General features: G+C 45.7%; 6 protein-coding genes across 6 annotated transcripts; 3 read left to right on the top strand and 3 right to left on the bottom strand.

Moving 5' to 3' along the window:
• Positions 1-2,223: 2,223 nt before the first annotated feature.
• PHALS_04669 (uncharacterized protein) lies at positions 2,224-2,524 on the bottom strand (the record flags this gene model as incomplete). Its single annotated transcript, XM_024722528.1, has 2 exons — positions 2,224-2,289; positions 2,369-2,524. 2 exons carry the CDS (start codon positions 2,522-2,524, stop codon positions 2,224-2,226), a joined length of 222 nt encoding a protein of 73 aa, XP_024573595.1.
• An 8,704-nt stretch (positions 2,525-11,228) lies between these two features.
• On the bottom strand, positions 11,229-13,151 carry PHALS_04668 (transcription initiation factor tfiid subunit; the record flags this gene model as incomplete). Its single annotated transcript, XM_024722527.1, has 5 exons — positions 11,229-11,278; positions 11,342-11,404; positions 12,537-12,681; positions 12,767-12,864; positions 12,923-13,151. The coding sequence occupies 5 exons, from the start codon at positions 13,149-13,151 to the stop codon at positions 11,229-11,231; spliced, it is 585 nt and encodes a 194-aa protein (XP_024573594.1).
• A 99-nt stretch (positions 13,152-13,250) lies between these two features.
• PHALS_04667 (probable calcium-binding protein cml21-like) lies at positions 13,251-14,733 on the top strand (the record flags this gene model as incomplete). Its single annotated transcript, XM_024722525.1, has 10 exons — positions 13,251-13,354; positions 13,412-13,459; positions 13,537-13,599; positions 13,679-13,718; positions 13,776-13,994; positions 14,055-14,110; positions 14,183-14,234; positions 14,293-14,375; positions 14,437-14,519; positions 14,588-14,733. The coding sequence occupies 10 exons, from the start codon at positions 13,251-13,253 to the stop codon at positions 14,731-14,733; spliced, it is 894 nt and encodes a 297-aa protein (XP_024573593.1).
• A 212-nt stretch (positions 14,734-14,945) lies between these two features.
• On the bottom strand, positions 14,946-21,829 carry PHALS_04666 (uncharacterized protein; the record flags this gene model as incomplete). The annotated part of the gene is made up of 7 exons (XM_024722524.1): positions 14,946-15,227; positions 15,288-16,940; positions 17,007-17,144; positions 17,212-19,333; positions 19,406-19,877; positions 19,946-21,302; positions 21,368-21,829. The coding sequence occupies 7 exons, from the start codon at positions 21,827-21,829 to the stop codon at positions 14,946-14,948; spliced, it is 6,486 nt and encodes a 2,161-aa protein (XP_024573592.1).
• A 204-nt stretch (positions 21,830-22,033) lies between these two features.
• On the top strand, positions 22,034-24,214 carry PHALS_04665 (gpi mannosyltransferase 1; the record flags this gene model as incomplete). Its single annotated transcript, XM_024722523.1, has 12 exons — positions 22,034-22,047; positions 22,135-22,386; positions 22,443-22,570; positions 22,636-22,654; positions 22,723-22,851; positions 22,907-22,967; positions 23,038-23,195; positions 23,252-23,510; positions 23,576-23,680; positions 23,747-23,842; positions 23,981-24,070; positions 24,155-24,214. 12 exons carry the CDS (start codon positions 22,034-22,036, stop codon positions 24,212-24,214), a joined length of 1,371 nt encoding a protein of 456 aa, XP_024573591.1.
• On the top strand, positions 24,214-24,953 carry PHALS_15038 (uncharacterized protein). Its single transcript, XM_036407329.1, has one exon. The coding sequence runs from the start codon at positions 24,493-24,495 to the stop codon at positions 24,676-24,678; it is 186 nt and encodes a 61-aa protein (XP_036263040.1). The 5' UTR covers positions 24,214-24,492; the 3' UTR covers positions 24,679-24,953.
• The last annotated feature ends 539 nt before the right edge of the window (positions 24,954-25,492 follow it).

Here is a 25,492-nt window from a genome sequence, read left to right as displayed (position 1 = left end):
ATCAACATGAGTGATGGCACCTAGCTACATACAAAATACCCCAAGGGCTCCTAGGGGGTTTACTCATAAATCCTTGAATTCTTGATTTATAAATCAAAAGTGTGCTGAGGTTGAGACTCAGATTCAATTGATACAAGATCTTGGGTGAACGGAGCTTAAATTTCGAAAGCTTGAACTTGAACTTTATCCAGGAGAAGGGACAAGCTTACGTCACCCAAGTCTGAAGACAGAGAGTTGTAGCTTGTGTCAGTACGGTCATTCAAAGGCTGGACACGTCAGTCTTGTCAATAGTACAGATCCCCAAGTAGGTATCAGCATTCTGTGGCACACAGACTGTTTGTGATTTCATATAATAAATGACGTATACATTTGTTATCACCATACTGTAACCTTTTTATGAATTCTCACAATGCACACAGAAGGTACATTAACTCACTTAATGTAATGGCAACGTGTAGCCCATTACAAGAGTATATATGTAACAAAATAAATACGCATATAATTTAGAGTACCATTGCTTTGATATCGTATCGATTATAATATCACTTCTTTTACCACAGTGATTATATCACTTTCTTTCACCGGTATGAAATCAGCGTTGTTAAGCTTTTTTTAAGCCGCAGGTTATTGTGTAGACGTGCATAAATCCAGCCAGATTTCTTGTATCAGTGATTCCAAAAAGATCCGAAATCATCTTCTTTATAAGGTCTATACAACCACCATGAACTCTCAAGCACGGATGTCACTTGAGAGGCTGCCAAAAACGACGAGGTATATAGCATAGCGTCACAAGAATGTCATTGGTAAGGAATGTAGGGTGTTCGCAGATGAAGGCTGTCCACATATCCCACTTAGTTCTGATTTACCCCCCCTTCCCTACACAGCTCCACCGCTCTACTTCTCCGACTGAAGACTCCTCAAAGTTTGAGCGTCTTTCACAATAACCGTCATTTTGCTTGAGCTACACATCGTTTTGTTCTCAAAACCGAGACGATCAGAGTCCACGCAATGAGGCTGATGATGTGTTCATTGCCATTTTGAGTGATCCAGACCTTTCTGGAAAATCTTGGCGAGCTTGCTATTTTGAGCATTCGAAGATTTGTGACGATTACCATGACTATACCCCAATCCGACGGAAGCATTTCGACGCACTACGGTCGAGCTCCTTGAAATGGACCTACAGCTCGGTATTAATGTTGAACTTACTTCTTGAGCATTTGCTGACCCCACAGGTAGCAACGTCAGAGCAGTATCTCTTTTGGGGGGATCATAAGTATTGGTTGTCTCTTTGAGAAATTTAGCTTCGAAATTACAGTTCGGTTAAGTTTCGAGTGCTAAATGGCTCCACCCAAGCTCTGAAAGTGGAATGCTCGTCTCTTTTTCCTATTTTTGGGATCCCAAGCTGATTTCAAAAAGTATTGAACGTCGCTGAATGCTTGACTGTGCGATTATCAAAGCGCGTCGCTGACATCGAGGTGGACACTTGCGCTTACCACCACGTTCACCTGACATTAGCAGCGCTCATTCTCAAGATACTTACGATACGGCCTTAAAGGCCGGAAAGTACGCCTCTTTTTGAGTTAGTCGTCGTCTTTAATGCTGGCTTCATTCAGCTTTAACCTCCACGAGATTCGATAGAGCGCAATTCTCCCAGCATGGTGCTTTGCACCTACTGCGAGTCCACATATTCTCGCAAGGGGGTGTCGTTTGACCTTTTACATTCCTCAAGCAAAATCTAAGGAGTACACGGGGCGGTAGCGATTTATCCCACTATAGATCTAGCATCTGTGCGTGCTTCTGGACCCACAGATCACTTGATGCCCCTCAGCTTGGCCGAAGCTGATAGCGTTTGGCGCATTAATATAGCCTACACTTTTATATCGCCCACAGGACCTCACGGCACGATTGTCTGTCCGTATTCAATGCTGCACGTACCGCTTCTCGAACGGAGTTGGGTGCAAGAGGGAATCTAGATGCGAGCCAGATACTCTCCATGAAGATAGTAATCGTTGTTGTTTTCGGAATAGGATCTGTTGCCACTCCGGCTAATAGACTTCATCAAAGCTGATACTTCGGGATGAGTCCGCCGAATGTTTCTCTCTCTTGACGAATATACAAAATATCTGATCGCACACGGTACGACTATTTGAGCTTGCGCCATTATCATCGAAACAGTTCTTACCATGCAGATGCCTCTCTTTCAAGGAAGCTGCGTGTGAGCACCTATTCTTGCACGCGGCCACCTTGTTTGAAAACCAATTCGTCTGAAGCTGGGCCGAATCTTAACCTCTAGTATTAAAAAAAGATTTTCCGTTAAATGTGATATCACTTCTAAATTCGGCAATACTCAATCGGGTTTTGTGAAAACAGGTAACTTTGGTAGACGTTGAATTTTAATGCCTCCAGAGATACCCAGCGCACTCTTATAATTCTCAAATGCCTCCAGACAAATAATAACCGTTTCTGGGACCTGAACCACAAATAAATCAACCCCCTCAAGATTAACTACAGATAAGGAGCTCATGATGCTTGGTGTGTAATCCTGAGAACAGACACGAGAGCATATTATGGTCTATTTTTGTAACGGATATTGCCCGTCCGTGTACACACACTTAATGGGGAAGGCTTAGGTCAACTGACACGCCTCACTGCGTGTTGGTCGCTTCCAGTGAGCCATTGACTTACGGAAAGAGGAGGATAGATGAAGTGCTATTTATTATTATTGCCAGTAGTCTTTAAACCTTCCTAACCTGATAAGTGACTTCAGCTCTGATACAACAGAACTGAAAGGGGATATAATATTACTATTCAATACGGAACGGGGCCACACAAGATGTTGTGATCATACAATGGTGTGAATAACAAAATATGGTTTGACCAAACGACGGTGTGGCTACACTTAAACAACAAATCAGTATGCGGCTGGGACAGGCAGGAGATATACACCAAAATTGAGTTTTACCATATAGAAAGGAGAACCTATAGATTTCGATATAGGCGGCTTTGCCGCAGATAAAACCGAGAAATACAGGTTATATTTTAACGGAAGATATAATTAGCCTTGAATTGGGGTTGTCGCAACTCTTGAAATGAGCGGATTGCAATCCGCTACACTCATACTGGCTCTAAGTATAAAACAAAGGTCACCGACCTTAACTAAGCTTCCTCTAAGCGAAAGAGCTACGGCAGCCCCGCTGCGCATGGGTGGCACTTTAGGTTAAATCTATACCTGATTTATTACGATTGACCCTCTGTGAGGATGAAGCAATTCTCATATTTGCACCAGGGCATGCAGGACGGGCTTAAAAAGCTGATATCTCTGCTTGGCCCTAAAGGTCTACAACTCCTCGCTCGCAGGGACCAGAAGCGATCAACGCGCGCCTAGAGGCGTTTCCAAGCTGTGAAAATACTCTGCTAGAGCAACTAGAGCAGAAGATGTCGGTGGTGGCGGCGTCCATGACGCCACCGTCGGCGACGGATGACTCCATCCGACCCGAACCACTTGTCATTAGTTTTAAGACCTTCGAGGGCAAGGATGATGGAATCTCCTGCTCTGGGTGAGAGGTCGAGATGGCCATGGCGTCCGCCATGCTTTTGACCGAGCAATAGCGTGTGGCGCTAGCTATCTCCAAGCTCGGGAGTCAGCGCGAGAGCGGGCACTGAATAGCCGGCATCCAGTCGGAGCTGCGTCTCCCTTCTGAACGGAGCAAATGCTGCAGCTGTCACGAGTATTCTCGCCGCCTAACAAAGCAGATTGCGTGCGATTGCGCTTCCTTGCCGCCCGACAGAGCAAGATGAAATTGGTGAACTTTTTTTTTCCCCACGGCAGCAGATCCTCTCCGCGAAGCGGTCAAAGGGCCTCCGCAATGGCGTGGCTTGAACGGAACTTTTCTACGTGCATCTGTCTTCTTCTGCGAAAAACAGTGAATGCGGCATTTAATACCAAATTTAAATTTAAGTCGGCAAGACTTGGCTGGAATGCACACTCTAGCAGCTCGTCTAGTTGGCTTGAGCCAATGGATCTTAGTTTTGCTGAGAAAGAGGATGGAGAGCTCCAAGCTGCCGAGTAGCGTTCGAACACCAAACGGTGTTTTGACTGTGGAGACACCCGTCATTTTTGGAGTGGTTGTTCCCTACGCAATGGCGCGTCAAGGTTCATCGAGCCGACGTCCCGTTTCTTACTAGTCTTCTGGTTTGTCGCGGGGAAACGACAGCGCCCAGTAGGCGCGGGGTGCCCTACAGCGAAAGAACTGAGTTCCGTTTAGCCTAAAAAGATAGATGGCAGCAGAGCCCAGCCTCTAAGAGCTCCGTGGCCTTGAAGACGGGACGTGATTGCAAACCGAGCTTGCTGGTCGTGAAAGCAACCGTGAAGGGCTTTGAGAGGCCATGGAAGATCCTATTCGACTCCGGGGCGTCGGGCGACTATGCTAGACGCTCAACGATAGAAGGAAGCCAGCTGTATGCATAGGCGTTAAAAGCGCGGTTGAGTGACATTGTCCGTGTTCGCTGAGCGACAGGGACCTGTGTCACGGTGCCAAGTTTGGAAGTTCCGACATGAAGTTGTCGTCGCGACTGCGCGCACGGTTGCACCGTATTCATTAAACAACGGTTTGCTGTATTATAGCACCATCTCGACGCATTCGTCACAAAATGTTCCTCACGAAGAGGATTTGAAGCACCGTATCCTCTATGAGGCCCACGACACGCCACACAGCGGTCATCTCGGTCGTGAGAAGACCTACAGCTCATCCACTACTGGTGGACCAAATTGTCCAAACGGACGAGCGTATATGTGCGCACGTGTGAGACATGTCAAAGAGTGAAACCCTCTCCAAATTTGGCGGCACAGTTGGTAAGTTTGCCGGTACCCCCCAGGTGTTGGCAGTCCATACTATGATTATGGACTTTGTGTTTGCCTTGCCAACGAAATCGAAGGGCAACATTGGTGTCAAGGTTTTCATCGACAATTTGAGAAAGACAGCATATCGTTCGGCAGTGCCGGATACTATGTGCATCTGCGCGATGTTAGCAATTTCGGCTTCGTTGCTTGGCATCTTTAGCGATAGCGCGCTGTTGAAGGCGAGCGAATACTTGATCGCTTTCTTCGTTCGTAGGGGCTCTCTAGCAGCTTCGACATTTGTTAATGAGGGAGTAAATACGCCAAGAGGCCGACGTGATTTTCGTCACGAGATCGACGCTACAAAACGTGTCGTACACTGGCTTGCATCCCACCAAGAGCAAACGGTGGAGGATCACGTCCGTTTCGATACCCCAGTCGACAATTGCAATATTGACGAAGTACTTGCCACCAAATTCGTCAAACTCCTATAAACAAAGATTCACCACCAAAAAAGTTGACCTTCGTGCGCTCTTACTTCAAGCAGACTTTTTTACTCTTCACTTCATTCGCAAATTACCACCGGGGAGCTTTAATACTTGCCCAATCGCGAACTCGCCGTACAGCTTCTCGAGGGCTTCGTTAGTATGCGACATCATGATCCTCTGAAGCAGGAGCTTGGCAAAAGTCCGACTGGTGTCGATCACCATATCGTATTTGGCGAGCGGGAGCTCGTACAGTCGCTCCCGCTCCATGCGAATTGAGATGAACAACTTGTCACCACCAGCGACGTACTAGCGCTCAATTGCTTCGATGCCGCAAGCGCGGAGCTTCGGGTAGCTTTGACCTCCGCGTTATTGCGTCAACACAATTCTTGCTGTCGCAACAGATCCGCCATTGTCGGACGCGTGTCGAGGCTTCGAGGGGGCAATTGACAAGAGGCTTTGTGGGATCCATCGACTCGCCGTCCGATGGAGCAGCGTCAGGAGGTGAGTTGGGGCGCGTCAAATAGATAGTAGTTTGTGTCAACCGCAACAGCGGTACAACGAACGGCAGAGATGAAGCGCAGACGTTGAAGGCGACAGGGGGAAGAGAAAGACGACGGCGAGACTGTATGAGTGGCTGGCAAATAACAAGTTGGAGGTCCAAAGTTGGCGTAGGGATCTGAGCAAGATTGGCCGATCGTGGTACCAGACTGGGTACCGGGTGCAAATACAAAAGTTAAGCCAACCAGAACGCGAAGGTCTGGTCGATGGGAGATGGAGAGGCAGAAGCAACTGGACCACTGAATCGTCGGCTTCGTATTTGTCCACTGCCTCATGGGGATCCACTCCTTTGGCTTGGTTGATTGAGCAAAAGGTTTATGATATGATGGTCACCAGTTGATTACTGGCAGGGAAAACCGAGTCCGCTGTTGTTATCTGTCGCAGTAAAGCAACATTCATGTTTTTTGAACAAGTAGTTTGTCGTCGTTTTATTGCACAACCAAGCTGGCATATACTAATATGATAACAAAAAGTTATTGTCACACATGTTACTACGGATCATTTGGCTCAATTAAAAGTTTATCTATCACTTAGCAATAGACTTAGTGACATATCAATCTACTGGTTAATGACATTATAAATACTACTACACATTTTATATATAAATGAATTTCATCTGCGACATGGATGTTGCTTATATGTTTCTTTCGTAATTAAGTCGATTGTCTAAGGTTGCTAAAGACTTCCTACTCATTGAGCACAATGTATCTGTGGCCTAACATGAGAAAAGGGGTAATCATGTATTTTCGCTTTTGTGAAACATGCCAGCGGGTTGAAAAGCCGCATGCGGCGTCATCTTTAGCCCGTCTGCCGGTTTATGCACCAGATGAGTTATCTTGTTTTATAATGTGATCAATGAAAGTAAACGCACGTTACTCGATAAACACTTCCGCTAATATGGCCTGTCCTTAACCACTGTATGAAAAAAAGCGATCCGCGTCATACGGATAGGTTTGGCAAATATTACACAAGGTGCTTGGTCAAGCTTCATTTTTTTGGCCATCTTTGCGAGTGGTCCCGCGAAACGCATGAATAGCGTTGCCGATGATATTCTTTGGAGAGCTTGCGCAGGGAATCCACAGTGCTGGAGTGCGTTGCTCCCTCTTATCAAATTTGCATTCAGTTTTACACTTCATGCTTCTACAGGCCTAAATCCAATTTTATGAATAGTTGAACCCTTGGGTGCCTCTGACACCGCCACGAAACGGCTCGTTATCGTGAGAAAATTTTTATCAAAAGCGAGTAGCTATTATCTGTCTAGCTACACTTCGAACCACAAAAAAAGATTTCTATTTCGTTTGAATTTAACGTCATGCTCAGGGTCTGCAACGCTGAGGCTGAGAGCAGAGACAAGTAAACGCAACATGCCGATGCTTGAAAGAGTCAAAGCACACGTGAATATGCTGTCGGGTACAGCAAGAAAAAGGAACTGATTTGTAAGATATATATCCCGGAGCGAATTTAAAAATCCATGGTTCTATGTAGGCTTTTTGAGCTCTTGCTCTTACGAGCAGCTGCGACGTCGAGATCTCTGCTGCAGATAAAGCAGCGTACGATTCAGCTGATTTATCCGCTGCCTCCAAGCAGTGACGGGACTCTGAACCGCCGAAGTGGCTCAAGCCAGATAGTGCGATGGCATAGATTTGAGATCAAATCTGAGATCGGTCCAAACCCAGTCTCGGATGCACGCCATGACTCTCGAAGAGAGTCTAGGCACCGCCACAGCCAAAGTTCCAAAAAGCCCGTTGTGGAAGGGACGATCTCGGCTGGCTTTGTTTGATGATTAAAGGAGAGTTCACTTTCCCGTGGAGCGTCCGGTGGACCGACAAAACACAACGGCTTTAAGAAGTACCTCGTAAGGTTTAAAGACATCCTCACTCTAAAAACTTGCGGGAGTTTGAGCATCCACTTTGGGATGTTACCATGGGGCCGTGGCCACTTACGATCTGGCGCACCCTCGTCCTTCATCTTTCTTGAAGGCAAGGCAGGGTCACCCGTCGTCGCGCGCTTTCGACCAGTGGCGGATGACTGGTCAAGCAGTTGTATAGGCTCTTGTTCGTTAGCCGTTAAAGCAACTGGCGACGAGCGGGGCCATGAGTAGTAGAAACGTTAGGTGGTGGGTTGGATCCTAGACGTCTTAGGTGTGCTAGGTCCAGCATTAAGGTAACAAGATAACAAGCTGGACATCGTATTGGGTTCTACGGCGGGACGTTTCCCGACGATGGAAACGAGTACGCAGTTCGAAACTCATGACGCGTTGAGGAATGAGCACAGTGGTGTCACTCTCGGAGAGAGACTAGGCCTCAAATCGCTCGGAAAAGCGGAGGTGCTTGGTCGGGATTCGAAACATCGCTATGGTCGTTCTTTTCTTGGCATTCTCACCGAGATTATCGTTTAGCACCACGTTTGCGAAGACCGAATAATCGGCAAGACTTTCAAGTCATTTTAATTGGCACACGCGGGCGGACGCTCGGTACAAATGTGTTTTAAGTGTTAGCACAGTAAAATACAGAGAATGGAGTTGAACTTCATGCGCATTGGTTGTTTGTGGAGCAGTCACCGTTCCGCAGTGTATTGAAAGACCTCGTGTATCCGCAACTTAGAGGAGTGCTGTGATCTTGTGTACTGGACTCTTACACACGGCTGCGAACATGCAGACGCAACTTGAGAGGGTGAAACACTACTGCAGGGGCTATGGCGTGAAGCTCAACTTGTCCAAGTCGGTCCTCTAGGGGCTAAAATCAAATCCACAACTTTTCCATGCCTCCTGGCTTTCAAGTGCTCAAACGCACGGAGACAACAGGTCTCTCGTCATCTCTTCGGACAGACTTCGATTGACGACGCGATCATTAAGTTTCTAGCCAAACGCTGCTATAACGGTTTCAAGGCGCGGTCCTAGCACGAAGTAACGCTTCGTAGTTAACGTTTGATAGCACAGAGGATGGTACACTCCGTCAGTGGCACTGCACGCAGCATGAATCGATACCGGTACCGGTCGTAATGTGGTGGCTGTCGATGTTGAATCGATTCCTGCTGAGTTACAAGCATGACCGCGACGTGTCGTGCTGTATGGATACCCGAGCAAATGATAAATCCACTAGTCGACGAAGCGCAGATCAAGTCGTTTGTCAGCTTAGTCAAGCATTTGCGCAGATCTTGCTGTCATCAAAGACTTGCAGTTCGGCTCGTCCTCCGTCTCCAACCAGTGCCTTTCAAGCGTTCTGGTTCCTCGAGCCAGCAAACCCGCGCATTCGGTTGTGTGTCTGTGGCGGGCGTGACGCTATCGAGACACGCTCTTATCGTAGCTCTGGCGGCAGGTGATCGAGTTGGTATAACTGTTTCTCCTTGAGCGTCCGACATTGCTCTGGTCGGGGAGAAGCTCGAATGCGATGACTGAGAAGCTTGGGAAGACATGGTGGGCAACGTCTGACAACGCTTTGCGCAATAACATTCTACTTCTTGCGGTCCAACCTCAACTGGTATCTGTTCGACGGACGACAACCCCCATAAGCGCTCGCAGCAATCCAGGTGGTCTTCACGACATTTTCATTCACATTCGTTACCACCAAACGACGCCAACTCGTGTTGGACGCACTTGAACTGCTGTTCAAGGTAGTAGGGCCGGGTGAAGGGTCGCCCAGCCCTCGGTGAGTCTATCAAACGCTATTCGGATAGTAAATTATTATTTATATCGGTGCAATTACAGTATTATTCTTGTTCGTTATTATGATGTTGTTAGAAAATAAAAATATTATATAAACTAAATCATTTTTTTAAAAAATTTAAAAATAATTTATTATTTTTTTATTTGTAGAATTTAATTTATTTTGTATATTTTAAAAAGAATTACCTTGAAATTTGATGAGAAATTCGATTTAAACAATCATAATCGTATTTGCTACGATGATATCAAAAATGTGTATGTAAAGCAACTGTGTGCGGGAGACTGCGTAACAGAACATTACGAGGCCTCGATCTACTGATCAGAGGTTATGAATTCTAGAAGATGCTTGAAGTGGTCTTCTAGCCCCCAACCCGACGTTCTCACTTTCAATCATGAAGCTCATGTGACACCAGCAGCTTAAGATGGACGCCTAACTATCACCGGCCCTCCTCAGACCCATTCAGCCCAAGCCGACCCCTCCGTCCCAAAGTCGACCTCCACCTAACATACTGTATTGTCTCCGGTTGCACCCGAAAGGGGGAGGGGGCATGACCCAGGGCGGAGTCTCACTGAGGGTCCGGAAGAGGACAGTGAGGGGTCAGAGATGGAGTCTAGCGCAAGCACATTGACAGCCGAAGGACCGTGAAGACTGGGATAAAGTATTGCGTGACATGGAACGATTTGGCTACCACGAGTCCAGTTGATCGAAGACGCCAATGCGAATCTCGTCGAGACGCTTGGCACGTGCACAATTATGTCCCAAACCGTGAGCTGCCGCTCCAAGCGTACATCATCGGGAACGCGAGAGCCTTCGGCGCGGTCGCCGACGGTAAAGACGATGCGTTCTCGCCTTATGCGGTCCAGATGGCACTTGAGCCCCTTGACCACCAGCAAAATCTCGCACGATTCCCAGAGGTATGGGTAGTGTATCAACAAGATACGATTAAAGCCATGGCTTCACGCAACGAAGGCTCGACAAGACTATGAGATACTGGTCCAATGCGGTTACAAGGTGCGGTGTGGAGCTCAGCATCAAAACACTTCGCAAATTTTGCTACGATAGGTAAATGCCAGTTTTATGGCGATTGTGAGGTGTACGATAAATGACTTCGTGAGCTCAAGCCGGGCGTGTACCTTTTCGGGGCGTACAAGCGCAACATGCAGGCTCACTGCTTTGCATTGGAGGTCACTGCGGACGAAGACATTATCGCACACGAGAATGAAATTGATTCAGGCTTTGTCAACCATTAGTGGCTTCGCATGATCAGCTTTTAGTCGAAAGATAGAAGCTATGAAAATTATTACCTGTGATAATCGATCCTTTCTCTGTACACCTGGAACCACTGTGTCGACTTCTCTCACGGTACTGTGTACCTGCGAGTCAAGACAGAAGGGGTTCCGTCAATTGAACTATGCGAGCAAGCGGTGGATCGTTCTCACCCTTTACAAATTTGTTCGGCCAAGAGTTCCACCATAATCGTCTATTTCACGTCATGAAGTAGTCTTTCATGATAAAGTGCTGTACGTCCGAAAGTTCCAGCTCACAATCTGTCGCTTGGAAAGCGGCTGCTCTACAATTAGCGCCATCATCATTTACAAAAAGTGGTCGGATCAACAGTACTTCCCCGACCATAAATGAAGCCACAGATAAACATAGTGTATTTTAGTATTTATATATTCATTAACCGGTAGATTGATATGATGCATTGTAAGCAAAAGACAAACTCTCAGCTGAGCCAAAAAATAGTCAGAAACATATGTGACAGTAACTTTTGATATTGTATTAATATATACCGGCTTCGTTATGCAATGAAACGACGATGAACAACTTGTTCAAAAAGCATGAATGTTTCTTTACTGCGACAGATGACAACAGCGTTCTCAGAGTTCCCTGCCAGTATCGAACTGGTGACCTTCAGATTACAAGACTGACGCTCAACCAACCGAGCCAGAGGATCAAGCCCCCCCCCGGTCTAGTATTTTTCGAATAACCTTCTAGCTTCCGTTTTCGGTACCAATATGCCTTTTGCAGGCACTGCGTAAACAATTCTCTGGCACACTGGTGGCGGACAGACAATTCCTGCAATCCTGGGTGCGGACCTGAGCCATATATAAGTTTTTAATCGTAAACCCCAACCCATGAATAATGGCGTCGGTCGCCTACTTGAAAACCTTCCCCTCGGTGGTATTTCTTCAATTATTAGCTTTTCACTTTCTGTGCGTTACACAGTGTTGACTCAAAAAAGTCGACTTTGGGCTCCCTAGTCGGCTACTGTTGATGCATTCGTTCCGCAACGCTGGTCACCAACCGAGATATCTTCACTTGTGCGTCTGTGTTGACTTATTCATCCGCATGTTTTACGATTCTACCTTCCGAAAACAGTAGAAGCCGTTGGGCTAATGTCTGCCGAAACGTGACTACGCTCTGAGCTGCGACGATGACAAATTACAATACTTTATGGAGTGCAAGTAATTTCTCTCGATGTAGAATACAAATAGGAACTGGCGAAACAGTCAGACAGCATAATCCTATTACGCCCGTCCGTCTGTCCTTAAAATAGAGGAAACAAAAAAGGCTCCCAGAGTAGCAACACCGCTGCAGAAATTATGCTAAAATTTCATTTTTACGTGAATTTTACACAATAACTGATTTTGAATTCGTGCCTCAAAACGTGTATTAGGTTAATAAGGTTTCATGTCCGCTATGTCAAACGGCACAGAGAGCTACGGGTCCAGAATGAGTGCGAAGACTGTTTTATAAGGTATACTGTGCACATAGCCTATTAACGTTACTACGTATCAAATTGTACAGCGAGCTTTATCCCAGATTCAGAAAGAAGCATTATTTAACTCCACCAAGGCTCTGTGACACTGAGTCTCATCGTTTGTCAGATACGTAGGTCGATGTCATTTCGACATGTAATGTTATTCAGAAAACGATCAACGCGACACTGTCAATACATTTTCTCGTCGCTTGGATCGAAGCCACTGTTAAGCACTGCACGAAATTCGTCGTTTGCGCGCAATAGCTCAGCAATGCGGTCATAACGCTCTGGGTCCTTGCGGATTAAGAAAATAAAACACTCGGTGTCTAATTTACCCTTGATCGAAGCTAAATCCATTGCCTTTTTCGTCTACAATAGATGTCATATGTAAGGCACCAACGTCAAATACATTCTCTACTAATTCCGTGGCCATTTACTAGGAATTTTAACTTACCATGGAGTGGATGTACTCGACTACGAGGTCCTCCATGAGCTCAGCCGTTTCATCGAGCGGTTCACTCTCGTCCCCAAAGCCAAACAGCATGTGTTTTACTGATATAACAGCAGATCAGAAATACTACTATGTGGCATATTTGTGATAAGTACGTACTATTTTCCACCAACTCTCCACGCTTAAACGGCTTCAGCTGTGCTGCATGCACCGCATACGCTTCAACAGCAGAGCCATTTGCCGCCACTTCTTCTCCATCAGTAGCTAATCGCTTTGCTAGCGATAAAACGACCTTAGGTGCTGCACCTGCGTCGCTAGTTTTGCGTTTGCGCGACTTTGGGGGTGCTTTCTTCTTGGTCGCGCTGTTAATAGGCTCAGGTTTACTCATACTGAACTAATATTCCTAAAATAATTAGATGCCAAGTCGACGAAAGGTCAGTTCGAAAATAGTTTTGATAAAGCTTCAATAAATTACATTTTGAAAGTTATGGGGAACAAGCCGTCGGTACGGAAAAGGTCACTGCATGCTGATGACTCGAGTGCAACGCCAGTGGACGGTCTTACATTTCGAGCAGTGATGGAACACAAACAGTTAGGAGCGCCACGCACTGGCTCTTTTGCTAAATTGCTTACTGCAAATTCCGCTAGTGTTCGCCCAGAGCAGGCACCACGGTTACGCACACCCTTAGATCAAAAGTGAGTAGCCTGATCCATTTTGATTGAAGATAGAGAATGCACTGATAACCATAAATTTCACGGCTTTTTGGATCAAGAATTACGAATGCGATTAAGGAACGCTGGCACGACAGATCCCAGCGGGTTAAAGAAAAGGAAAGGTAGGTATTTTCTATTTTATTCAGGCTGATTCTAGCGCATCTTCCAACTGCTACCTTGTTATCAACGTGTACATCATAGCCACCTTACGAGAATATTGCTGAAGCTGCCCCAGGCTGCGGTTCGTATTGGCAAAGTGCTACTTTTTACCCTTTGTGATTAAGTACGACACGTATAGGCAGCGTTTAACAGTGTACGCTCAACGTTCCAAGCGTATGATAAAGAGAATAGAGGCTACATTGAGTTCAATGACCTTTACATAGTCTTTGAGCAGCTGGGTGCGAACTTTTCAGCCGAAGAGATTAGCCAAGTTTTTAAGGAATCGGATATGATGATGACCGGCAAGCTCAACTTCAACGAGTTTCTCTTGTGTCTCGCAATCGGTTTTGTTCTTCATGTAATATCTCCTGGCTTACTAGCCATGGTTTGATTGTGACTGTGGTATGAATTTGGCTAGAAAATTCCCTCATTGGAAGGCGAACATGATCAACTTAGTATATTCTACGCTCCCATGTAAGAATCATGTATTCAATCGTAGGAAGTTCATAATTTTTTGGAATGGCGCATCTCATTCAATTCATGAAGGTCTCGTGTAGGCAACAGGTCTGCATCTAGTCAATCCATACTATTTGGAAAGGTAAATTGATGTGACAGTGAAAAAGGATTTTTAGACTTACTTTGTATTTCTGAATTAGGGCAACAAGTTAAGACTTGCTTTTCAACTTGCCGTCGACGCATTTTTGTGGTTTGATGTCGATGGAGATGGCGTGATCAATCGGTGAAAGCCACTGTATTGAACTCGTTATTGTACTGCCGATCCTAATTTTGAAATTTTATAGCGCTGAGATGTCAGCAAAGCTACAAAACTCAATGGCTCTCCACTCTCCAACGAGAAAGATGTCCGCTAACAGGCGCAACAAAGGTAAAGTGGCGAATAATGCTGGTCGAAGTATGTCTGTCGCAAATTCTAACGTGATCTATGCGTGACAGACGCGGGTAATGACTCTAGCAATCAAGCCATCTGGGAGCAACGTTTTATGGAAATGGATTGGAACGGTGATGGAACGATTCATTTCAAGGAATTTCTCATGGCTTTCGAATTTTGGGTAGGCCTTGAAGAAGAAATGACAAGTTGATACACCACATAAAATAATGTATAATAAGTATTCGATTATTCATAATATTAATTTTGAGCTTGCTATTGATTGTGCTCCAAGACAATGTTTCACTTTCAACTATAGCTAGAGGTGGTGACCTTGTCATCAATGTTACTGCAGGATTGTCAGGCAAAAGGGGCATCAACTGAGGTGGTTTGTGGTATCTATTGTCCACGTGTTAAGAGAAAATATCAAATGCATCCATAAACTCTTCGTGGTTTTTTTGGAATCGGAGTGGGAAGTGCTGGCACCAGAGCTTCACTAGGGAGCTGCGGCACATGTTCTAGCAAAGTCCAAGAATCGACCGGTGCGAACTCTGGCCTCAGCATCTGTGAGGCCGCAGAATTATGGAATGATGTTGGATTGCAGCCCACAAACACATTTGCTGCCTCGAATATTTTCATGGGACGCGGTAACACTGACCAAACTCGCCGCTTCAATTCAGAGGGAAGCTGTAGAGCTTTCACAAGTTCCTGTAAACAAACGATGTCAGTTACTGACCTCTTCAAAGCAAAATTATAAAGAATACTTACAAATTGTCGGTCGTGGAGAACAGAAGCATTGACAATCGGAATGAGGTCTAAAATCCAGCTAAAAAGTGAGAGACCCGGACCCGTGGACACAACCGTCGTGCCGAGTAATGCAAAAAGCGTTTTGACAATACGATCCCGGTAAGAAACGGTCAAAACAGCATGTTTGCTGGGCCCAATTATACCGACAAGTTGAAGACGCACCGCCAATTTGCACCGAAGGCGACGCTGAAAAAGATTATTGTCAAAACAAGAATCAACCGACTTGGTTTGCATCTGCTTGTCACAGATTGTACAGCCTTCATAAAGCCACTCAAGTTGAGAAGCCAGTGACATCATGTAGCGCGGTAAAAAAGCGTTACCAGGAGGTGTGCACATGATCCCGCCCACAAGATGCAGGAGTGATGTCGTGTTCAACTTTCGTGCAAACTTATCCAGGTGAGTGTGCTTAACGTCATCTTCAAGAATATGTAGAGTCTTTGCAATGACAGAACCCATAGCGCGTCTTGATATGCTACACACTGTTGCGGCATATAAAGATGCGACTGCAGCATCCTGAGCCTCCCGCGCTGCTTCTAGCATTTGAATTTCACACGGAGCTAATGAGTTCCTTACAGCCGCAGCAGTCATTGCGAGTGCCTTTCTCCTCACGCCATCGTTTGGACCTGGGGTAACACCGCGCTGCGTAACATCGTTCATTTCTCCATGGTGTGCATGGTGTGGCGTTCCATCCGGCCTTGGTGTAAGAAGTGGCGACGAAGCCGAGAGCGCAGTCATTGTCGTCGATGTTGTCTGTGGCACTAAAACAGATGATGTTGCAGTACATAAGATTGATCCGACCCCGATGAGGGGTCTTGAGCTGCGCTTCAGCGTACGCAGAACGATCAAACTCGATAAGATCTCTGTGGCACTGCTTGACTCGTCAAATCCAAGCTCAAGCTCCAAATCTTTCTCGTTTGCATTGGTTTCGCCATCAAAAATATCACTAGTTAGTAAATTACCACCAAATGCCATCCCTATATCCGATTGGGAGCTTGAAGATATTGTGCCGTCAGTAGAGCCATTCACCATTGCTACATCCGCTTCATCACAACTATCTAGAGCTGGTCTCTTAGTTGAGCGCGTCGATAGCTCGCATTGCGGTGCTTTACGTTTGTTAAAACATACCGACTGCTGAGGGGTTACTGGCTGTTGAGGCCGTGAGCCACGCTTCGAGCGCTTCACTTTCTGCTGTTGTCGGCTCATTTGCAAATCAAGGTAAATGGACCCCCCACGATGCAGTGTCCATACATTCATCTGATCGATAATCTGATCTACTTTCAGTAATTGAACCTGTCCATTGTTATCCTCTGCAGGTGATGAAGGGGGACGAAAAAAGTGCGTGAGCAATACAGCGGTGTGCCATTGCTTCTTGTGATAAATTGGTAGAATGTGTTTTTCGCGGGCCTCTTTCGTATCTTGGAAGATCGTATCACGAACAATTCCGTCAGATGTCAAGTTAAACAAGGTGGCGCTGGCCAGCACGCCACGCTCTTCGCGTTTGCGAAGTAAAAAGTTGTCTTCCATCTGGTATGAGATCTGGCACAGCAAGAAGCATAACGGGAACATTAAGCAGGCCGGAACCTGGGAGCGCAAAAAACGTAGATGATATTTTGTCTAGTGTACAGTCCATCAGTAGGATTTGCGACAACGAGATGCAATGTGAAATCAATAATCACTTACCAACGGCTCATCAAACATGACTACTTTTTGAGAGTCAAGTAGTACATTCTGCGGAGGCTCGGAAAAAAGCTGAAAGACAAGCGCCATCGCGAGCAGCTGCGTCGGCAAATTTGGCGGTGGATCACGCGAAGCTCGGCGCTAATATTGAAAAGGAAAGAGAGATTAAGTTCAACCGAAAAAGCGATGAAATATGACCTCAGCATACCAGTCTAGGAAAGAGCGGCACAAGCACCAAACGAAGGACTTGAGACAAGTCTAAAACTTTATGCACCACCAAGGACACGAGAAAACTTTTAAGTCCGTACTGAAGACGGTCCAGACGGCCTTTCTGATTAAGCATAAAAGCATCTTTGCTGTTGTCAACGTTCAAAAAGGGATTCCGCGATCGTTTGGGAGTATCGCTGCCAGCAAAACCCGGTAACACTTCTTTTTGAAGCCATACAACCAAAGTGTTAGAAAACTTTTCGTGGAATTCGTCACTGTTATCAGGATGCTGCTCCACAACCTCTCGAATTAGACGCACGCAACGATGCAAATAGTGTGGAGTCGAAATGGGTCGCTTGCAATTCGACTTGATTCGTGCCGATATGTTTGCCATCCACTTGTCCATTGCTTCGCTCAACACCGCTCGAAAGATAAATACGTAGTTAGGCGTGCGTCGCTCCCGCGTAGCATTCACATTTGTTGAACCTACAGAAGAGGAAGTCATGCTCATATTGATTGAGTTGGCAGCATAGTCGACGGCGCTATCACGGCACTTTGCTTCAGCGGAAGAATTTGCTTCGCCCACAACTTCTTGCCAAGACAAGCTTGCATAACTGGGTTCAACATATGCCACTGACTCGGATAGATTTGCGTCAAGGCTAAATCTGTTAGGACTATGTAGAGGAGTACTGCTTCCAGCACCTGGAGTTGCGGGAGTCTGCTTCCCATCGGAGCTTGGCCCCTCAAAAGAGCGCGCTTGCAAGGCTTTAAACGACTTCGCAAGTGCACTCTTGAGCTCTGGAGGAAGAACTTCTCGAGGAGGTGGAATGCGTACTATAGGATTCGTCACTTCAAGCGACAACTCTTTCTTGTGATTCCCATTGGCTCCAGTACCATTTGCATTGGGATTCGTACCGTTCATGGTACCCCCAGCGGCTGCAGCATCTTGATTTTTTCTCGCAGTTTCTGCTATCGGTTTTAAAAGCGCAAATGGCAAGTCCAGCTTGGCAATTTCTTTTTTCTTGATGTGTGAATAGTACATTTTGCAAAAGAATTGAGCCACGTTGCCAGCTTTGTCATCCGCGTATTTCGGAATACGTTGAAAGCGGTCCACAAACGACTGTAGCAGAAATGGAATTTGATCCGTGGCACAGAACGCCACTTCATGGCGTTCAATCATCGCCAGCACAACGTTTTTTACTAAAAAGCAAGGGGATCGCCTTAAAAAGTGCACAAGAACCTCAAGAAGCGCCAACACGTCGACAATTTCAAGAATAAGGCAGACAAGTCGCATCACATGCTCCACACTGCCAAAGTCAGAGAACCGGAAAAATGTTGTCTCCTCATAAATTTTATTCAAAAACCAAAGTGTGAACCGTCCTTTGTCGTGGCCACACATCGTTTTGACAGCTGACACCAACTCACCCACTTTACCCTGATACTCAACTTCTTTTACCACTCGATTACTATCCCCGGAGCTGACACTTCCAGTATTTGCAGTACCAGGTATAGGTGTGCTTACCATTGGCGTATCATTCGCCTGGCCGTGTGTGTGAAACACGTAAATGCAAAGGGATTGCGCTCGCTCAAGTGTTTTTGAAAGATTTAGGTGTTCGCGACGAAGTTCCATGACTTCGAGCCAGCGTAACAACTTTAATTCATTATCATAGCTATCATGTGGCAGCATCGGCACGCAAGTTGGCAACGGGAATGGACTTCGTGGAAGCTGCCAAAGGTACAGTTTTAACCGGTCACTCGAGGAGAGGAGATGAATATCGTTCGATTTGTATCCTCGACCCGGCGAACACTCGATATTGTACGCGGTGTGAACAATCTGTGCTGAATCTTTCCGCCTCAAAGCGCCAGTGCTGCCCCCTGCATCAGCGGCCACTGTGAGCGACGGACTGTTTTCTATAGTAGTTGCTGCTTCGATGTAAGACGATGCAAAATTCACAAAGCTAGCAACACAAAACAATCGTCGCCGGACCAGAAGACAGAAAAGCTCGATCACCTGAGTCACCTCCGTGACAACCTTAGGCTCGTACCGGAGCAAGAATCTTTGTAGAGCGCTTTGTAGAACCACTTGGTGCTCTTCAGGTCCAGAGGTAAAGAGCAGACCTTTCCTATTTGAGCGTTCGTACAATAGAAAGTATCAGTAAACGTTCTGATTTTTTACATCTTTTTTAGCCACGTACTCTTTCCCAAAAGCTAGTAGCGTGCTGCTATGCATTTCAATCAAAGCAAGTGCGGATAAATACCGGTATTCGGCTGGCCGCTGATTTGTCACTGCCCATTCGCACACCAAGAAGAGTGCTGTAACATCAACGGGCAGCTCCGCGGAAGTATTTTTGTCAGTCATGCTGACAGTGGGCAGTGGACTAAACACTTCGCAATATACACGATTTAAGTCTAAGATTGAGTTCACACGATGGAAACGGTCAAGTGTCTGGATAGTTTGCGCCTCGTTGCGCATCGGAGCGGCAAGAACATGATTTCCAATGACCGAATTTTGCAACGGACAAGCCTGTCGGAGGCGAAGCATACGCCCAGCGATCTCCTTACTTTTGCGCTGACAGCGATCAATACAGGCTTGAATTGCTGCAGCACCATAAGCATCACGATTAAAAAATCGTTCGGTGTATACATAGAATGGCCATAACGGAGGCGCTGTTCACCGATAAAGGCTTAGGCGATTAGCTTCAAGTTACAAGGTCAAACAAAAAAACATTACGTACCACTTTCATTTAAACGAACAAGAATATCGTTGCCGTTCAGGAGGACGTCACGCAGCAACTGGCATAAGGCTACAATAAGCTCTTCTTGGAGAGCACTTCCTGACGTCTCGAGCGGCACAGGTCGACCGGGAGGCAGCAGATAGCGTAGATGCTGCAATATAGTTTTTACGAGCAGCAGTACAGAATCTGCCGACAATAAAATTTCTGGGAGTAACTTTTGCACTACTGAAATCAGCTCCATAATCTCATTGAAACTAAGCGCCAAAACGGCCAAACTCTGTGTGGAACCATTCGACCCGCGTTGAGATCGTGGTGTTAGCGCTTTTTGCATCAGCGACAACAAACCATCAAAGTAATGTGCACGATCCAATAATCCCACCTTGAACTGATATTCCGAAAGCTTCAGTACGTATGACCATTTTTCATGCCACGAATGGGACAAAGGAGAGCTATCTCCTTTAGCTCCAGGAGCATTTTCACTTTCGACACCATTTCCAACATATGTCAAGACTGCTGCTTCTCCATGCCTCAATCTCGGTGTCTGTGTGCTTAACGTCGTAGTTGATGTTGCTACTCTGCCTGTCCTATAATCAAAAACACCATTTTCGATTCGTTTAGTAGCTCGACCTTCAATTGCCCGGTTTTCAGATCCTGCATTTGTATTAGAAGCCGCTTGGCGCGCCACGGTATGCAAGTAATCCACGAGCTTGTCGGTCCATCCATGATTGCGGCGTTGGTTCCGCCGAGGACTAAAAAACCAGTCTCCAGTCCGAAGAGAGCTGTCTCGCTGAAGCTCCCGCATTTCTGTATACACGACATTGATCCGTATAAACCACGTGGCATCCGCATACCCTGGCCGATACTGCACTACAAATTCAAGAAGTGGACACTTCGAGACACCAGGAACTGCTCGCCATTGCTTAAAGGGGACACCTTGGGCTTGTGTCAGCTCTGCCGCACTACGAGAGCCACTAGCCAGCTCTTTCATCCACGTATGACTTGTGCGATCATCAAGCCGTCGCACATGACGAATTAAATAGCTCGTGAATGCACGCTCTACAGCTGCCACAGCGGAATTTTCGGCGCCAGATTGTGTCACAGGTTCTTCTACATCATCACGTAAACGCTGGATTGCGCGTGTAGCCCTTGTCAAATCATCGAAAATAGCTATTTTTTTCTCAGTAAACGCAGAATATTGCTGATGCCATTGCTGATTAAATCCGCGTGGCAATGGACTCACATATGCCGCATTGCGCATCGCATGAAAACGAAACTTTTCTTCTGGAAAGGTGGCATTGGTTGGGAAAACGCTTGGAAACATCGCCAGCTTGTCGGTGAGATGAGGATGCTCTGGGTCCTATTACATATCACAACAATTGTTAGATGTATTATTCTGTGTAGCTAAGAAAACAATCAATTCACCTTCATGTACTTAATATTCATGCCAATGATACGAGTGGCAGTGTCTGCTGGTGATAAATCGTTTTGCCGCGCTCCAGTTCGGTGCATTAAAAGCAAGTTATTCCGCTCACGCATCCGGAGGGAGGGGTTGCCTGATGCACCGAAACAGGAGCGATTGCCACCACTATTTCGTCGTTCCCTTGAGCTTCCTCTTGGTTCGCGAGACCACGATTGTACACGATTGCGTCCATTGCGGTCCCTTTCCCGATCTCGATCGCGTTCACGGTCCCGATCACGGTCTCGCTCCCTTGAAGACATCCCGCCAATTGAGTTGGAGGATAACCGATTCGGCAGTCCGCGGCCAGAGGCATTCAGCGACTGGTAATTTCCAGTACGACCACCATGCGAGGCGCGTTCTTTGTATGAAGAGTTAACGCCGGAGCGCCCGCCGGCTTTGCCTTCACCGGCATGATAATTTTCCATGCTATAATTTTTTAAATGTATCATTTATCCGTCGCTTGAAGCCACACCACATATACATCGAGTTCGGATTTTCACAAAAAATACATAAATACTTCAATTGCATCCTCACACAAGACACCACACTACTGGCTTCAGTTCTCGAAGCCAGAAAATCGAATCAGTTTTGCCGTAGTTCGTCTGAAATCGTCAATCTCGTGCTAGGCGATGCGAAATCATAGGTAACACATCACAATTAAGATTATTGGTATATATCATATATATGAAGAAATGGACTGAAAGCTCTCAATGCAATCGTTTTTATTCAGAAACAGTAATGCACATCAGTCATCGACTCGGAATAAATCTGAACCCGAGAAAATGTCGCGACGGACGCTGCTGATCTTCGGGGGTGCTTTAGTGCTACGACTCGTGCTACTGCTTTTTGGATACTTGCAAGATTTGTATATGACTGTCAAATACACGGACGTAGACTATGATGTGTACACGGATGCAGCCCGGGAAATAGCTGAAGGCCACTCGCCATTTGAGCGCACGACATATCGATACACGCCTGTGCTGTAAGTTTTATTGCTAGCTAATTTCAAGGAGTATGCTTAAGGTTCGGTTTTTATAGAGCTTTTTTATTATTACCGAACATTTATATGCTTGAAATGTTCGGAAAGCTGCTGTTTGTGGGCTGTGATTTGGTTGTCGGCTACATTTTGTATCAAATCTTACGGCTGAGAGGACTGCCTGATTCAAGTGAGAAAAATGATAAGGTTTATTAATTGTTTTCGCGTTCTTGATGACATTCTGGTTTACCGCAGGTGCTGTTAATTATTCTTGGTGAGAGTTCGCCGAGAGCAATCGGGTACTGGGGTAGGCTCTAATGCGTGAAGTGTTGGTGTTGATAGTGTATGGCTTTTCCATCCATTTTCGGTGAATATTTCAACGCGGGGTAACGCGGACTCGATTGTGGTGCTGTTGGTAATGTTATCACTATTATCGATGATGCGCAAGCAACTCATGCTGTCAGCATTGGCGTAAGTATTTCGTTGACCTAATTATAACGATGCTTTGACCGACGTGTCGATATAGATATGGTGCCGCTGTTCACTTTAAAATTTACCCGATCGTTTATGCGCTGGCGATTCTTGTGGTATGAAAATTTGTGCAGAATGTGATGTAATGACGCCTTGACATTTATCAAAACCTGCGCTCTCAATCAGTTTCTTGACGGCAATTTTCAAAGTACAAGCATTGAACGGACTTCCTCATGTAGCTCAATTTGGGCTCTGTTCCCAAGACAACTGAATCGAGATCGTCTATTGTTTGGCCTGACGAGTGGAGGTTTATTTGTGCTTTTAGCTGCTGGCTTCTACCGCCTGTGAGTGTGGCAGAAACATCTTGTTCTTGCGTAAAACACTCATATTTTGCTGACAGCTACGGGCTCCAATTTCTGCATGAGGCGTATCTATACCATTTCACACGCACAGACAACCGTCACAACTTTTCATTGTACTTTTATGATCTATATCTTCGATACAATACTCCGACGGGTTTTGGGGTTGGGCTTCTAGCATTTCTACCTCAATTTTCGTCACTTGTTGCCATTTCGTTTGCCTACGGCCGTGATTTACCTTTCGCGCTATTTTCCTTGACAATGGTATTTGTGATTTTTAACAAAGTTTGCACTGCCCAGGTACTCAACGATCTTTTAATTTTCATGCCAAAATTCACTGTTAACTTTTGTTGCGTGCGACCTAGTACTTCTTGTGGTATACCGCATTTATGCCTTTGATTTTTCCACTGACACGTTTGCGACTGAAGTGGAAGGGTTTCGCTATGATCATTGCGTGGCTAGGAGGCGAGGTCAGTTCAGTTTTTTTTGCAGTTTGTCAAATTGTGCTCACTTATTGCTTGATGATCTTGCAATAGCTCCATTGGTTATACTGGGCATATTATCTCGAGATGCAAGGTGTCAATACATTTTTTCAGTTATGGATTGCAGGTCTCATTTTCTTCTCGGTCAACGTTGGCATCCTTACCACCTTCACAATGTACCATACGTTTACCCCGTTATTTTGTAATGGCCAAGTTCTCCAATTGAAGAGTAATGAACGGTCAAAAAGGAATTAGCTTTGTTATTTCACTATCATGGTATACCATCAGAATCAAGCCAAAATTCCTGATTTTCAAGACAATGTGTATCATCTGCTATCGCTCTCTGACGTTAACCAGAGCGAGCGTCGACACGTGCAGGTTGGTATTCCGCATGCATTAAGCTGTGCTATTTGCAGAAATCTTGAAATTCACATTCCGCACTATATTTCTCGGGTGCTTCAGCATTCACCACTAACCCTGATAAAATCCATCGCAAGATCAGCAGCATCATTTAGCGGATGAATAGACGGAATTGCCAGTGCAAGTGGAATAGTCACTTCTTTGAGAAAACAGTTTTATTTTTTTCTGGATGTGATGAATCACAGTGCAAGCCGAATCTAGGTCGATACGCTTTCGCCTTGGTGCACCACCAACATTTGACGGAGCTACAAGCCGACACGTCGTTGATGCCATCGCCTACTGTACGCGACGTCATCGTCACCAACTAGGCCAGCGGCTGGCTCGCAAAATTCCGGGAAAAAAATGTTGGACAGAGCCAACGCCTTAACATTTGACGTGTAATGGCAATGGCTATACAGATATTGTCGCTGGTAATCAGCCACAAATATCCCATTAATTCAATTGTCTTACAACAGCTGCGGCTTTTAGTCGAAAAGACCGTACAAGGAATTATGCTGGCCAAGCTTGAGCTTTGCACTTGGTTTTCGGACACATCTGGTAAATTTGTACTAACAACAAATGCTTGAAGTTTTCACTGCACTTGATATAATTGTGAATATTCGCAAGTCCTGGAATAGCATTATGACGAAATTCCGAAAAGGAAGCCGCACTTTGCTAGGAGAGTTATAAAGCGTATCTGTTAAGCATTAATTTAAATCTGAATAAATATACTCGTGAATAATCTCGCTACCGATTCTGGGTCATCTGCGCGCTTGTTAAAGCAGACTATAAAAAGTGAACGGTAAATTGGTTCCAACTCGCGCATGTTTGTAAGCTTTAAATCTAAGTCTTGGTAAGATGAAATGCAGCGGGGCTGCCGTAGCTCTTTGCTAAAGGAAGCTAAGACAAGGTCACCGACATTACGCTCTTTACAAGAACCAGTACGAGTGGAGCGAACCGCAATCCGCAATTCCGAATATAGAAAGTCAAAGGAGCACCAGGCCATGACCATCAACGGCGATAGGAGGTATGACCTAAATTTTTCGAATGCGAGTATACCCTTTCTACTCAACCAGGTAAAGGTGATAATTCTAGTGAAAACGCCCGCTTCAAATCAAGTGTGTGCCCCTCTGCTCATCACACAGGGACGGCCCACGCAAACAAATGCGCTTTAGTAACAACCCTGCCTCCAAGAGTACTCAGGACCTTAGCCAAGGTAAATAAACTTTTCCGTTAAAAATTGAAACTGAATTTATATGTTTTAGTTGCGGCAGAGCCGCCAATATCTAAAACCCTAGGTTTTCATCATTAATATAATTCATATAGCAAAACCTAATTAATATGCATTACTACTGGAAATCCTACCATATGGTGGCTTCTTGTTACGGTACAGCCACACCA

Source organism: Plasmopara halstedii, assembly GCF_900000015.1.
Source record: "Plasmopara halstedii genome assembly, contig: Scaffold_262, whole genome shotgun sequence".
NCBI lineage: Eukaryota > Oomycota > Peronosporomycetes > Peronosporales > Peronosporaceae > Plasmopara > Plasmopara halstedii.
The sequence above is the reverse complement of the archived record's forward strand: the minus strand, read 5'-3'. Positions and strand labels throughout refer to the sequence as shown.

What these genes read in the sequence shown, in the direction of transcription:
- PHALS_15038 (XM_036407329.1), top strand. Translation starts at nt 24,493, where the DNA reads ATGGCAATGGCTATACAGATATTGTCGCTGGTAATCAGCCACAAATAT.